Source organism: Staurois parvus, unplaced genomic scaffold (assembly GCF_062004578.1).
Source record: "Staurois parvus isolate SC_StPar_1 unplaced genomic scaffold, SC_StPar_1.0 ptg000136l, whole genome shotgun sequence".
Lineage (NCBI taxonomy): Eukaryota > Metazoa > Chordata > Amphibia > Anura > Ranidae > Staurois > Staurois parvus.
In genome coordinates this window covers 9,342,247-9,358,640 of record NW_028317932.1, presented here as the reverse complement: position 1 = coordinate 9,358,640, position 16,394 = coordinate 9,342,247, and the positions used below count along the sequence as shown (strand labels likewise).

The 16,394-nt window shown below is 40.8% G+C and overlaps 1 protein-coding gene across 3 annotated transcripts in view; it reads right to left on the bottom strand.

The window, feature by feature from the left end:
- The window catches only part of TMEM196 (transmembrane protein 196), a 67,533-nt gene extending 54,495 nt beyond the window's left edge, over positions 1–13,038 (bottom strand). The window contains exon 1 of one of the 3 annotated variants that reach the window (XM_089673170.1): positions 12,044–13,038. In XM_089673170.1, the coding sequence (XP_089529296.1) occupies positions 12,044–12,214 (171 nt within the window). In that variant the 5' untranslated portion in view covers positions 12,215–13,038. The remainder of the gene's footprint in view (positions 1–12,043) is intronic. The other 2 variants (XM_089673168.1, XM_089673169.1) reach the window with 2 other exon arrangements.
- Between the last annotated feature and the right edge of the window lie 3,356 nt (positions 13,039–16,394).

Genomic DNA, 16,394 nt, shown 5'->3' with positions numbered 1-16,394 from the left:
TTTGGCGTTGTCATGATAATCTGACATATGATGTACTGTGCTTTGTTTATGATATTGTTTGTAGATGTTTTTATCATTATTATTGCTTGCTATTTGTGATTTATACAACTTTTTAACCATATTGTTTATCAGCTACAATATTACCAAAAGCTATAGAATTAAGTGGATCCTGAAGAAGCTCTCTTTTTGGGTGAAACGCATCGATCCATTGGTTTGCACTGTAGCTGATATGGATTGTTTGTATACAGCTTGAAAGAGATTTATCTGGTTTTAATTTGTATAAATAAACTTGCTTTTATACCATATATTTGGGTTTTTATGTAGCGTCATTTAGCACCTTTAAAGTCCCCATTGTTCTGTGATCCCCTTCCCCCTTCTCCCTTTTCTCTTTTCTGAGTTTTCACAGAATCCTTAGTTTCTGTTTATATAGTGGATATGTATGCATTTTTTTTTAGAAAAAGGAAATCATTTATTGTCACTTTAACATATTACTGTAATTTAGTCATTATTAATATGTTTTAAGTTTGTAGCTTTGATTAAAATAAAAGTTGATCCTGCCGTAAAGGACTTTGTGCAGGCACTTCATGGTATGTATGTCAAAGTTCCAGAAATAATTTTTAAACAGTGAAAATAAGCATTTTATTTTAACAAACGGCAATTGCTTCTGATATCCTGTTCTTTAATAAACTATGGAATTCATAAAGGGAGTCATAGACCAAAATTTCCAGTGCTTCTGGCTGATTTCTGTACCTGTCACAGACAGTTACATTAATCTGTCAGTGTTGGGCACTGAGGTCAGATGGTCCATACTGGATATGTCTACACATCTATTTTAATGCTAGAACCACTGGCTGGCTGTGAAAGCTGGTGCTGGGGTTCTAAAGCTTACATGAACTTTAATTTATTGAGCAGCTATGATGTTTTGTCTGGTTACTTCAGTCTGAGTTTTATGAACTCTGCAGCTAGTTTTTTAAAGGTCCTCAAATATTATTCTGGAAGCAACTATAGACCTTTGCCACATCAATCTGTGCTGTTCAGCTGTCTTTTTTGTGTAGCTGGGAGACAGAAAGCTGCATACAATCTAGTTGAGAATACATGGTCTACTCAGCATGGTGTTCCTAGGTCTCCCTATTATCAGCTATAAGTGACTTTGAGTACTGGGGTGAGCTGAAACACTATAGCTATGTCTGCATTAAAAAAAAAAAGAACTCACATATACAGGGACCATAGGCTGAGCTCCTTAGCACATTATTTTCAGTTTGGAGTAACCTATGCTTTTCATAAACACAGTTACATTTATTTTAGGCTTAAGCTATTTTTTTTCATTAAAAAATTAAATCTTTTTGGGATAATTCCACTGAAAATAATGATTTAGTTAAATTTAATGGGCACATGTTTAGGAAAATTGCACCGAATAAGTATTTTTGAAAGGCAATTTAAGCCTTCATAATTATAACCTTCTAAGATTAGATTTTAATGAAGCACTGAGTTTAACCACTTGATTCTTGGGCACCATATTGAATAAATTCAATAACATTTGTTTTTCTCAGCAGCATTTTAAAACGGTGCCCGGTCTCAGCAGTTGTAGCAGTCCTGGCGGCTGTTAAAGTAGATGTAAACTGAATCATTGAAAATTCATATAAGTTTTAACATGTTAAAGTGATTTCCAAAGTCATATTTAATATTTTTAATGATTCATTTACATTAGTCTCTTAATTGTCCTAATTGTGCTTCTGCATTGCCACCATGCCACGTTAGCCCCTGATGGAGTCTGAAAATGGGCTATTTCAATACACATTACACAAAATATGATCCATTAATTTTCACCATCATATAACCCAACAGGAGAAATACCATGCAGCCATTGGTGGCATTGCAGACAAGAACTGGCTGGAAAGAGACTGCAGGAGATCAAGCTGCACTGAGAGGCAACAAAAGGTAATGAAGAAGGGCATTTTTATGGGACCCAGTGCTTTAGCAAACTAAATGTTATTCAGTTAGGCTTTACTTGTACTTGCATGCTAGAACCAGTGACTGTCTGTGGAGGAAGGGGTCCAGCTCCTCAGGTTTGGATGCTGCTACAATGTGCTCAATAAGAGAGCTCTGTAGCACATTTTTCTGTATTGTGCCTAAAGAGGAAATTCAGTGGAGTCATTTTGAGCCACATTTTTGCAGGGCAAAGCTGATACAGCTTGGCCCTGTCTTTCCCTTCAGCAGCATGTCATGGCAAAATGTGCTTGCTGATAACACCAAGCAATAGATGAATATTATAAATGATCTGTTACTGCAGAGATCCATGGGTAACCTGGATCAGGCCTGCTGACCACATCTAGCTCTTTCTTGAGGAAAGAAAATTAAAAATAAATGAAATGCTGTAAATAAAGTGAATTAATTAGAAAAATAAAAAATATTCCTCTAGTACCTCTAATCCTGAGGTCTGAACAAATACATATGAGGCTCTGGATAATATGTGTACATACTGTATAGTGTGTAGACATCAAACACTCATTGTTTTTGTACTGGGGTTGAATCACAGGACTGAAATAATTACACAAAGGTTTCTTGTGTAAAAGTAAAGAAAATTCATTTGTTTCTTAATGTCTTCCTGTCTTCCTAATTATAGCAAAACAAAAAATATATATATATGTATCCCAAACTTCTGTAAAATTAAAGACCTTTCTATTTAACAGTAAGTAAGTGTTACCTACATATTTATTGCTCCTTACCTAAACCCCCCTCCCTCAGTTTAAGCAACTTATTAACCCCCATTGCACGTAGAGTTAACATAACCAGCGATTTAGAGGCTTTTTTTATCTCACAAATTGCAGTACAGGAGTAGTAGCTGTTTTTCACACCACTTGTAGTACAGGAGCATATTCATTTTTTTTGGCCCTGTATACTCTTAAATTGGAGTGCCTGAATAACGCAGATAAAAACACATTTTTTTAACCATTATTGAGATATTTACATTAAAATCTTTGGGGCGAAAAACATGCCATTCTACCCCAAAAGATGCAAAAGGCGACCTCAATACAATGCTCGAGGGTAAATGGACCAATTAAGAATAATGGTTTTCTTCATCTTAAGCATTGTCACGCTTTGGAAATTGCACAGCAAAAAACTCAGGTGTGAAGGGGCTCTTAAAGTCAGGTGTATACTTTGTTTTCTCTCTAAAGTAAATCTGTAGTTAAAAACTATTCCAAACCCTCTTCTTGCCCTGTCCACTGGTGCCTATAGCTTACTATTATTTCTCCTCGTCTACCTCTCCAGTACCACCAGCCACTTCTTAAATGTTGCCAGCAATGACTGGGAATACCCACTATTGTAGATTGTTGCACATACTATAGCATGGGGATATGCAACTTTTCAGAGGTGGAGATCTAACTGAACAACATGAAAGAGATCAAAGACCATCAGGGTTCGCCAGCCTTTTTTTTTTCTATAGAAAGTAACTAGCAAGGTCTAACTAAATAGTAAGGAAAATTTTTAAAAATACAATAAAACAAATAACAAATGGCACTGCAAAAATACAAACTTAGCCTATCTTAAAAGTGCACAGTGTCAGTCAGTAGAGCAGTGGATAGTGTGTGAACAGTGTCAGTAGGGCAGTAGATGGTGTCACTAGGGCAGAGAACAGTGTCAGTAGAGCAGTGGAGCATGCCAACAGGGCAGTGGATGGTGTCAGTAGGGAAGAAAATGGTGTCAGTAGAGCAGTGGAGTGTGTGTCAACAGGGCACTGCACAGTGTCAGTAGAACAGTGAATGACATCAGTAGGGCAGTGGACAATGTCAGTAAAGCAGCAGATGTGTCAGTAGGGCAGAGGCTGGTGTCTGTAGGGCAGTGGATGGTGTCAGTCAGTAGGGCAGTGGACTTTGTCAGCAGGAGAGAGGATGGTGCCAGTAGCGCAGAAGCTGGTTTCTGTAGGGCAGTGGATGGTGTCATTCAGTAGGGCAGTGGACTTTGTCAGTAGGACAGTGGACATTGTCAATAGGACAGAGGTTGGTGTCAGCAGTTTTTTATTGTTTGTTTATTTTTATTATTACATTTTTTATTATTTTGTACAATTTTTAAATATTTTTTACAATTCTATTATTTTATTATTTTTTTTAATTTGTGCAACAATTATTAATGAACAGAGCAAGTGGTCGGTACCAATCAATCCCTTTGTTCATTCAGAAAAGGAAGGGGCAGGAAAATGACATATTTACCGGCCCCTTCACTTGCTCTCCATCCTGAAAGGATCCCTGCAGCAACTGGTGTGAGAGGAGGGAAGGAGAAGCTGGCAGTGCTGCAAGTGAGGGGGTCACACAGGGGAGCCCTGTAGCAGAAGGAATGGGTACCTGGACAGACAGGAGGGGCAGCGGGGGAGGCAGCAGGGAGAGGAGGAGAAGCTTCCAGCTGCTATGGAGGAAAATACAAGGGATTGGTTCCAGTAAATGGAGTTAGCAGGGAAGGGACACAATCTACCTGCCACTTGTCCATGATCAACAGGTAGATCGTGATTGATGGGTTTCTGACCCCCACTATAAGCATAAACCCTCAACCTCACATTACTGTGTTGTGTAATAGCAATGGCTTACTCAAACCTCAAGCAGTGAATTGTGTGTATGTCTGTCCTATTTCTGATAGGTGTCGCACATGTCACCGGTCAGTCTAGAAACCGTAAATCAAGATGGCAGACAATAGTGTTAGTGCATGCATGGTACAGTGTGTTATGATGAAGCTTCATGTGAATGAAGGTGTAAAACCCACAGATATCTACAGAAGACTTTAAGCACAGTATAGAGATGAAACGCTCATTTGCATGGTGTAAACATTTCAAAGATGGCCATATGTTATATAAACTCAAACACCCCAGCTTGACACCCCTCCTATAAAAGTATATGCACTGGGGGTGGAAGGTAATGTTTAGGTTTCTCCGTTATCTACTATTTAAGCAAAAAAAATGACAATGCAAAATTGTTTATGTGACTTGGCCAAAAAGATTAATTTTGCAAATATTAAAATGTTAATATAATCTTATTAATTATACTTATAATTAATATTATCCTGTCTCTTTGGTAACTATTACTTTACACAAAATTTAGTGGACTCTATAGTGAAGACCTTTCAGGGTTGAGGAACAGCTGGAAGTCTGAGTATTCCTTTTGGATCACCACCAAACGTATAATGTATTGCATTCATTTGTTGAAAACCAGCATGGGTGATAATAAAAGGACACACACATTATGCTTAATTTCTGTTGAATCAGGTCAGTATTGAATAGATTTCTGATACAGATTCTCACACATAAGGTGCTCATACTCACATAGATCATCAGCAAATGTTTTCCATATAAATAGCCAACAAATGGTAAATGTTTAGGCTGCTCCCTGATATTCTTACAAAGTTCTTATCCACTTAGATATAATATAGAACATCTGATCACATCAGCACATGTACACCGTTATAGAGGACATTTTTTTTGTCACCTGAATTACCTGGAAGCTTAGCTGAGGTAATACATAGTCAGCAGCTGAAATAAGACCACAGCTTTTGCTCTCACAGGTATGTAGTTCATGTTCACTTAGCTTAGCATGACTCCTATGGATCTAATCAGAGGGTGATCTCAAAAAACCCACCACGTATGATTATGGTATTGCAATATTTTATCAGGTTGTGGTACTGCCTGTGCCCTGACCTGGTAATACATAACAATGATACCATATTGCATGACATAAGCAAACAGACCAATAAGCAGATGGCTTTCTGCATATAAACTGTAACATACTCCTCCTTTAGCATTTCAAGTGCCTTATACGTATCAGACCTGTCAAGACATTTATGTGAAGTTACAACAGCAAAACATAAATGGAAACTGGGTGGTCTAAAAATATCAAACTTCACTTTTTTGTAGGTTATGTAAAATTAAAATATAGGATTTATACCATTGCCATGTTTGGTACTGTCAGGATCCCATGAACTACAGACATAAATGTATAAATGCTCTCAGACTAAAAGCATATCTGATAACCACTTCAGAAAGAATGAAAGAAATAAAGATAGATAAATAGATAGATGGATGGATGGATGGATGGATGGATGGATAGAAAGAATGAATGAAAAGGGTATTTTATAGGGTAGTATAAAACAAGTAAACATAAAACAGTATAAAAAGCAATGAAAATGTAAAAGTCCAATAACTTACAGCAACCAATAGGAAATAATGTATTAACTTTGCCTGCCTAAAATATACATATGGTCAATATGGATTATTGCTCTTTGAACTTTGCTATTAAATAAGCTTCCAGGTATTAATAAATAAAGTTTCACTCAAAACATTTTTAAAAATGAATACCATTAAGCACTTAATTCAATTATATAAAATATGCATGTCAAAATTAACTTGATTCTATGCAGTGGATACAATGTTCTGATGTTCAGAGAGCAGGTCTTACAATGCCTCCTAAGAAGCAGTGCCTTGGGCAACATCAAAAGGACCTATGGGCTCCATGTGACTCACCAGCCACTGGTTGGAAAACACAGCTCTAGAATGCACTTTGCATGGTTAATGTTTTTGTAATTGTTGACAGTAATATCCAGTTTATTACTTATTCAATTTTGTTATGTTAAAGTGATTCTAAAGGCCTAATTTTTTTGTAGTGGTTTTCCACAGAGCAGCCCGAATCCTCCTGTTCTCAGGTCCCCCACTGGCACTCCTGGTTCCTCCCTCCTGTCGGATGCCCGCAAAGCAAACAACTATCTATAGGGGCAGCTGAACATGTGCACTTCCCAGCTACTGCTCTGTGTGTTCATTCACACATGGAGAAGCGGTTCGGCGTCTCCCCCTCTTCTCATTGGCTTACTGGCTATAAGTGACAGCAGCAGGAGCCTGGGAGTCCTGGGATAGTCAAGATTCTAGGGCACATCGCTGTGTTGAGAGGGAGCTTAGGTGAGTATTATGGGGGATGAGGGAAATACCACACAGAGAAGGTTTTTTACCTTCATGTATAGAATGCATGAAGGTAAAAAAAACCTTGAGCCTTTACAGCCACTTTAATCACTTGCCCTCCAGAGGATTTACCCCCTTCCTGACCAGGACATTTTTTGCGATACAGCGCTGCGTTACTTTAACTAACAATTGCGTGGTCGTGCACTGCTGTACATAAATGAAATTTATGTCATTTTTTCCCACAAATAGAGCTTTCTTTTGGTGGCAATTGACCACCTCTGTATTTTTTATTTTTTTGCGCTATAAACAAAAAAAGCGACAATAAAAAAAAACAATATTTTTGACTTTTTACTATAAAACATATCCAAAAAAAATGTAAAAAATCAAATTTCTTCATAAATTTAAGCCAAACTTTATTCTGCTACATGTCTTTGCTAACAAAAACCCCAATACATGTAAATTAATTGGTTTACATAAAAGTTATAGCGTCTACAAATGGCGGCATATATACTGCAATTTTAATTTAAATTTTTTTTATACTAGTAATGGCTGCGATCAGCGACTTATAGCAGGACTTTGGGACTGCGGGACTGTGGCGGGCATTCTGACACTGGGTGGGAACTGACTAACTGCCATTGACATCCCCAGTGACACTAATACAGTGATCAGTGCTAGTAAAAAGCGCTGACACTGTACTAATGACACTAGGCAGGAAGGGGTTAACATCTGGGCCGATCAAATGGTTAACTGTGTGCTGTGTTGTGTTTTACTACGAAGACATGCTGCTTTGTATTTCTCTGCTGTGCCGACCGGGAATCACCGACCAGGACCCAGTGATTGACATCCCTAGTCACCAATAGCGGCCCCTACCCGGAAATGCAAATCACATATATTTTACGCAGCCCTGCCGCCCTGTAGCAGTCCTAGCCCCTCCCTCCTCCCTCCCTGTCGGATGCTTGCACAGTAAGCAGCTTGCTATGGGGGCACCCGAGCATGTGCATTCCCCAGCCGCTGCTCCATGTGTCCATTCACAAACAAAGCAGTGGCTCGGCCCCACCCCCTCTTCTCATTGACTCACTGGCTATGATTGACAGTAGTGGGAGCCAATAGCTCTTGCTGCTGTGTCAGCCAGTAAGGAAAGGGAGTCCTGGGATAGCCAAGATTCTAGTGCACATCACTGGATAGCGAGGGGGCTTAAGTGAGTATTAGGGGGACAGGGGGTGATGCTGCACAGAGAAGGTTTTTTTACCTTCATGCAAAGAATGCATGACGGTAAAAAACCTTGAGCCTTTACAACCACTTTAAGTATACAGTTGAAAATGTTGTATTATATCTGTTTGACAAGTGCAAAAAGATTAGCTGATCATCCAGCCAGAAATAGTATAAATTGAAAATATCCTATAGCAGGGGCGGACTGACAACTCATGGGGCCTCCGGGCAATAGGGGTTCATGGGGCCACTGTGTCCTTGACCAAACACAAAAAAGCCTATGAAAAAGGTACCAGGCGCATCTCATGGGCCTGACCCCGGGCCCTCGGGCAGTGCCCCAGTTTCCAAATGGTCAGTCCGCCCCTGTCCTATAGTATTCTCTGCCTCTGAACTCTTATCAGTTAGCATTATTCCCTGACAACTCCATGCACTACAAAACACTTCCCCTGTTCTGCAAAAGAAAGGGAGGTGTTATGTAGTTCTAACACCATGTTAAGTCACTCTCTGCCCTAAAATGGCAATGCTGCTCTGTACGGTTGTCACCCTAGAACAGGAAGTGAGTTAATGGCACGATTACCAGATTAAAATAAAGGGAAATAAACTGTGAATAAAGTAATGCAGTCACCACATCTAGTGATCAGTAAGCTGCAAAACTATTAATTTCTCTTCTAGGTTTTAGATAAACTTTAACCCCTCACAAAAAACAAAATACAATATTCTGGTTTTGTGTTTGACAACCCTTGCTGGCATCTTGGGCATATTCAACAAGGGAAGGTAGACCACACCAACATACATATAGTAAAGCAGTATAAAGATCAATGGTAATCTGAAGGTGTGTTAATTTACAGCAGCCAATAGGAAATTATTTCTTAATTGGTTTGCCTGCCTAAAATGGGCTGATGATATTTTTAAGTTGCCTCTCTTCAGTTTTCCCTACTAAACAAGCTTCCAGCTATTGATAAATTAAATATTACTCAAAACATTATATAAACAATAATACCATCAAACACCTAATTCAATTGTATAAAATATTCATGCCAAACTTAACTTGATCCTGTGCAGAAGGTACAGTGCTCTGATGTTCAGGTCATGCAATGCCTCCTAAGATGCATTTACTCTGGCAATATCAGAGGGTCCTATGAGGCCCATGTGAATCACCAGCCACTGGTTGGGAAGCACACTTCTAGAATACACCTTGAATGGTTAAGTAACAATCTGGATGTAAGAATAATAGCAATAGCAAACATCACACAATTAGGATATACTTGTCATGTAGAAACTGTTAAAGTGATATTGAACCCAAATACAAATGTTTAATATTTTGCAGTTTACAAATCCTTGGATGCTGTGGCTTGCCTTAGTTTTCTTTTTGAGCTCTGGTTCACACTGATGTATTTTTGAGCTCTGGTTCACACTGATGTATTTTTGAGCTCTGGTTCACACTGATGTGGTGCAATTTCTGTGTTTTCAAGCGCGATTTTAGAAGCAGTTGTGGTGTGATTCTGCAGTGATTCACAGCTGTGATTTCTGTTCTGGCTAATTTTGTGACATTAGAAATAAGTATATGTCACACTGAAATTGCATTGCACTTGAACACCTATGCGTTTTCACTGTTGTTTCTCTTGGGGCTCAAAAATGGACTGCATCACACCAAACATGCACAGGACCCTTTTGGAAATTGCATTGCATTTGGAACACATAGGTGTGAACGACCTCCATAAAAAGCCATGTTATCTTTCTTGACATGTGAATTTATACATTCTGGAATGCATCGGAATTGCATCAGATTTGCATCAGTGTGAATCAGGGCTTATGCTCTTTTTTCTTTATTTTTAACTAGCGATCTCACCTGTAATGCATTTCCTGGGTTCTTATGGTGTCTCCACTCTGTATGGAGGAGCAGTGGAGACTCCCTTGGACAGAAACTTTATCAATCTGGGAAGAGGGTAGTGTTAGATGTAGTAGAAGATTTAGAAGGACATATTAGGGTTGAACTCCAGCTAACACTTTTCAAGCAGTCACAGGGATACTTTTTGTGTTCTTTTAACACTGTAAGCACCCCATAGTGTTAGATGTAGTAGAAGATTTAGAAGGACATATTAGGGTTGAACTCCAGCTAACACTTTTCAAGCAGTCACAGGGATACTTTTTGTGTTCTTTTAACACTGTAAGCACCCCATCAATGGAAGTTGAAAAACAACAGATTTGAGGCTTGTTTACACATGTGGCTAGAGGGTGGTAAATATAGGTGATTGAGACATGGTTTTAAAGTAGTGGGTTTTTTTAGTATTTAACCCAAACCCAAAAATTTAATATATTGCAGCTTACCAATCATTAGATGTGGGGGTTGCATTAATTTGATATTTTTAGGCTTTTCCCCCTCTGTTTTCACCTGGTGATCTGGCCAGTAGCACACCTCCTGTATTAGAGTGCCTCCACTATGGATGAAGGAGCACAGGGGGAACATTTGGAAAGCAGCACTGGTAGTCAGTGGAGAGTGTAGTGCTAGGTGTATTAGCAGATTTAAATAAACTAACTAGTTAAAGCTGAACTCCAGTTAACACTTTATAAACAGTTACAGCAAACAGTTTTTGGGGGGATAAAGGTTTTATATAAATAAAACATGATCATTATAAGCACCGCTGTCAGTGTTAAATGGTTTTAACGAGAGAGATTGTTCTTTTGAAAAGAACAGACTTACTGGCCAGACCACAGGTGAAAATAAAATGAAAGAAAGCCTAAAAAGAAAACTAATGCAGCCACCACATCTAAGAATTGGCAAGCTGCAATATAATAAATGTAAAATGACACAGCGGCTGGAGCAGATTGTACTCATGCCTGTCATGATTTGCTTCACAGCTGTAGCAAAAATCATACCCCCTGTCATGTTCGGGCTCAGTATTTTCCAAATCACTAAAACCAGGTTTCCACTGCCCTGCAGCAATGCTCAATGCACACAGTTAGTTGCAGGGTGGTTATGTGGGCTGTTCAGGTTTAAAACAGGCAGGGAGGAGGCAACATATTACCTACCAGCTTCCAGTCAACTGCCCTCTGAAAAGCAATCCACAATGTCAGAGTAGTGGCAAGGGTTATCGCCAGTGTAAACAAGCCCCCAGCCCACATTTATTATAGGCGCCTATATTGCGCCATCAATTTACGCAGCACTTTACATATATATATATATATATATATATATATATATATATAAAAACACTCATATCAGTCCCTGCCCTCAAGGACCTTACAATCTAAGGTCCCTAACTGATATTCATACATACACATGCTAGGGCCAATTTTAGCAGTGGCCAATTAACCGACCAGCATGTCTTTGGAGTGTGGGAGGAAACCAAAGTACTCAGAGGAAACCCATGCAGGCACAGGGAGAACATGCAAACTCCATGCAGGTAGTGCCAAGGCTGGGATCTGAACCAATGACCCTAGTGCTGCTAGACAAAAGTGCTAACAACTTAGCTACTGAGCTGCCCCTGTGTACAACCCCTTCTGTATTAGGTTGGGGGGGGAGGTTAAATATCTATTTTCACCACCCCTGAGCTGCATATGTGAAGGAGCCCTCACTGGCCAGATTAACAGGTAAAAATGAATGAGAACAAGCCTAAAAAAAAGAAAACCAATGCAGCCATATCTAAGGACTGGTAAGCTGCATATTTGTTGTGTTTTAGGGTTTAATTTGAAGACTTATATCAATACTAAGGATCGCCACAGGCAGGGCACCCAGACATACAGTAAAAGCTATTGAGCAAGTTTACCCTTTTCTATTATAACCCGACTGACCGAAATGATAATGAGCAACAGGAGACTTAGGGAATGTCCATGTGGAATAGGATGCATGACTAACCTAATCACAAGGGTATAGAAATAAAGGTAGTGAAATGGCTAACGTACACACGCCCCGCTCCATACCGGAGAAGAGTCTCCCAGCTGCGGCGGTGGCTCCGTCCTGTTCCTGACCCTGATGAAGGTGACAGCTCCCACTGCCACGCTGGACAAGCCCAGTCCTATCTCCAGCACAGAGAGCACCAGGAGACTGCCGATGATCTGACTGCTGGTACACATGCTTCTCCGGTCATCCTTCCTTCCAGATCAGCCAGGAAAAACGCCACCATTCACCTTCCCCACCTCTCACAGCTTCTTCTTGCGTTTCCCAGCTCTGCTGCTCTGCAAACTTTTCTTGTCTGTCATCTTTAAACACGGATCCGAAGACTTATTATTGCCACTGTGCGCTAAATGAACTCCTCAGGGGTGTCACCGTGAGGAGCTGTCAGCAGCCTAGGCACAGGTGACGAGCTAGTGGGAGGTTGTGATGCGCAGGAGCTGTCCGAGGTGCTGAACGCGTCCTCTCACCGCGCTGTCCAGGGTGCTGAAGGGCCAACCCGCTGTCCAAGGTGCTGAAAGCTCCCAAGTCACTGCGCTGTCCAAGGTGCTGAATTGTCGCTGCGCTGTCCAAGGTGCTGAACTGTCATTGCGCTGCCCAAGGTGCTGAACTGTCACTGCGCTGCCCAAGGTGCTGAATGCTTCCAGTTGGCTCTTCTGCTACTTAGGTAAGCTTGCGCTCCAAGGACTTCATGCCTGAGCTGGAGACCGACACTCATTCCAGTGTACCCTCCCCAGTGTCAGGGTTGCAGCTTTGAGGTTTATATGTATCAGGCAGGGAGGGCGATTCCATTAGGCAAGATTAGGCATTGGCCGGAGCTGCATAAAGAGGTGGGCGTCTCCACAGCAGCTTATTAAGAAGAGCTGCGGCCAGTTTAAAGAGCTGTTGTGTGCCTAGCTCCTGACATTGCAGAGCCTGTGTGTTACTGGCAGTAGGGGGGGCAGGATATTTATCACCGCTGCTGCTATCAGACAGACACGCTGAGCACAAGGATATTGTGCAGCATATCAGTAGCTGGGTCCTCACTGCAGACCTGATGACAAATTCATTAACCTCTTTGCTGCCAGGCTTCTGCGTATTGCTTGCACTGCTGGTGCTAAAGTATTTTTTATTTTCAATTTTGTATCCTCACAATAAAAAAAATGGGTCATTGGGGAGATACAGGAGTTTTAAAGGCTGAACTCTGGAAAAACTTAAAGTGGTTGTAAAGGCAGAAAGTTTTTTTTTTTTTTACCTTACTGTATTTAATTCATGAGTCTTTTTAACTATTTATCTGGTAAGTGCAATGTATCTATTGTTTACTAATAAATTGTCAATACTGCACTTTGAAGTGCCTTCCTCTCTTTTTCATGTTACTGCATTAGAGCCTTGATTTCACTCTAAGAAGAGCTGCCTCAGTGGTACTGCTCCAATCCATCCCTGATATTCATCTGGCACCTTTATCCTACAGCTACAGAGGTTGTGCTCTAACAAGCGCTCCCTATATAATATACATTTAAAAAAAACCCTTTTGCATGTAGATTTCCCCACAGCTCCCCCTAAATACATACCTGAGCCTGATTCGGATCCAGTGATGTGCACAAGAGACAAGGCTGTCTTAGCTCACTTGCTCCTCATTGGCTCAATAACATCATCAGGAGACATTGGCTTGCACTACTGTCAATCAGAGCCTGGAGCCCCGTTTTGTGTGTCTTATGGATACACAGAGCGGGGCTTGGAAGCAAGCACACGAGTGCCCCCAGACCAAGCAGCTTGCTCTGAAGGAGCTCAGTGTGACTTAGGAAGGAAATAATCTGGGCTGCTCTGTGAAAACCATTGCACAAATATAGTAAGTATAACATGTCTTTTTTTTTTTTTTTTTTAAATAATAATAAAAACCTTTAATGCCTCTTTAAAGTCCTCCATTGATTGCAAAGCTACTATGGAATGTGACCCTTGGGTGCTGGACTTAGCAATGTGGCACTTTCCAGACTTGTGGGTACTGTGTTAGTTACTCTCAAAGCATGTACTTGGCCAAAGTCATTGCAGTGCTTCTGGTGTGATCTAGTCTCTGAGGGCTAGAAAAGCCATTTGGGTTGAAGCACTACAAGCTATCTCATTGAGCACCATTGTAAAATCCCTTCCTCCATCATTTTACCTTTCTAAATATTAAGGCTGAGGGAACTTAGTACTGTGCATGCATGCCCTCTTTCTCTTGCTATTCATCCTAGAGGAAACATCATCCCACTACTCCTTCTGAGGCACCTTGTGGACCATCCAGTCTATGACTTGGTCAGCTCTGGCCACCTGCAACCCTCATTAGCTCCAGCTACTTGGATATGTGAGTATGTGAGGCACTGTGTTACTCTGGGCCTAGTTGTTTTCTGTTATGGGGTGTAACATGTATTTTCAAAGATACACAGGGTACAGTCCTGTTTCAATGAGTGAGAAGAGCCCACGCTCCCCTAATACTTCTTGAAGCAATTTATCCTAGAAAGAACTGACACTTGTAACCTAGATCCTAAGACCTCCATTATTAAAGGGTCATCCTCATTTGAGTCTTCTTTAGCTCTGCTTGATGAGGTCAAGGACATCCTCTTTTGTCCATAGGGCCCTTATGTTCACTTTAGACTTTTTGTCAGTTTGTGCACATTTAATGGAGCAATTTGCCCAAAGATGATCCAAGCACACTCCAGCCTCAGCAGAGTCTCACTTCGGAGTCAGGACCCACTTTAAAACATTCCTCTACAAGGACTGGAAATAACCTTTAGAATCCTGGGCTCCACCTGACAACATGATAGAGCTTTTTGGTGACTTTAATTTGTAAAATTCATTCAATATGGAAAAAATCTTGAGTCCTCGTGTTGTGGAACATTTGCAACAAATGTCTGGAGCCCTTTGCTTTATCTGTGAGGGCTTCCTAAAAGTATCTAATCTTGTGTTTCACACGGGGGTGATGTCTGTTCATATAAGTAAGGCAATTTTAATTAGATTCCTGCAACAATAAAAATATGCTCACAGAACATCTGCTTCACTTGCGCTTTAGGAGAAGTTGTCTCTAAAGACCTGCCCTTGACACTGTCATTAGTAATGCCACTGGTAGTGTGCTCCTGCCTCAACACAGGAAGAACTCCAACCTTTAACTTATACTGCAGTAGTTCCTTGCATGCAAACATAGCCTAACACTGACTCAACCTGCAGGTGTCAAAGCCAGAAGCCCTCCAACCACTCTGCCTGGCCTTCCGAATGAAGATTCACCCCCACTTCTGTATGTTTGTTCATCCTGCTGGGTCTCTTAGTAGTTTATCTCCATACAGTTTGGAAACTCAAACATCTCTCTGTAGCCTTCACAGTAAACCCTTCAGTCAGGCAACTTCTTTAGCTGCCCTTCTCCACCCTTAGGTATTACTAAATCCTGTTGTGCACTTTTCCAGGTTTATTAGGTACCCTGCACCCAAGGATCTCTACTTCCTACCCTAGTAGGAGCCTATCCTTAGGAATGTTATCACACTCGCACACCTTTCCACAGAGCAGTCCATTTTCCTCATAGGTGGTTGCACCTCTTGAAATGTTTGACTGCCCTTAGGATAACTTTGCTCCTGTGGAATGTACTGATCTACAAAATCAAAATGGATCTGTCCCTATGGCTTCCTTCCCTAGCAAGGATCTTTTCTGGCCTCCAACAGGTCCTGGCCCTGTTCATAACACTGACCTTAGTGTCTACCTGGTATGCTGATTGTGGAACACTTAGGATATTTCTACTAGGAGAAACAGTTTCCTGGATTCTCAGAGTTTGAGCAATGTCATGGTTTGGCATGCAATCTCTCAGCAGCTTTCAGCCTCTCCATATTCTAGAGTCTGGAATCTTCAAGGAACCAATTTGGTCTATAAAATTCTGGATGCTATTTACCAAACATTGGCTAGGGAGGGGATGGCCCCTTCTCCTTATCTTGGGAAGACTCCCATAATGGATGTATGCTCATGCCAGCCTCTTGAGCTTGTTTTTCTGAATCAGACAATTTCCAAGTTTTTGTGTGGTCCTTCTGTTGGTATTCTGACCTGACCTCTGCTGGACATCATTTAAATGTTTCAGGAAATTAATCTCTGTAATATTTTGTAAACTTGCTTTGTGAAAGACCATGTGACCTACTATTTACATTGGACAACATAGATTATGTCATTTGTTACCACGCTGTCTTTCCTAGTGTCATGGTGTTGTCTTCCAGATCTCCTAAAGTGATGGTCTCTGCATTTACCACTTGCCCTCCTGAGGATTTACCCCCCTTCCTGACCCTGACCGTTCCATTTTTTGCGTTACGGCGCTGTGTTACTTTAACTGATGATTGTGCAGTCATGCAACGCTGCACCCAAATGTCCTTTTTT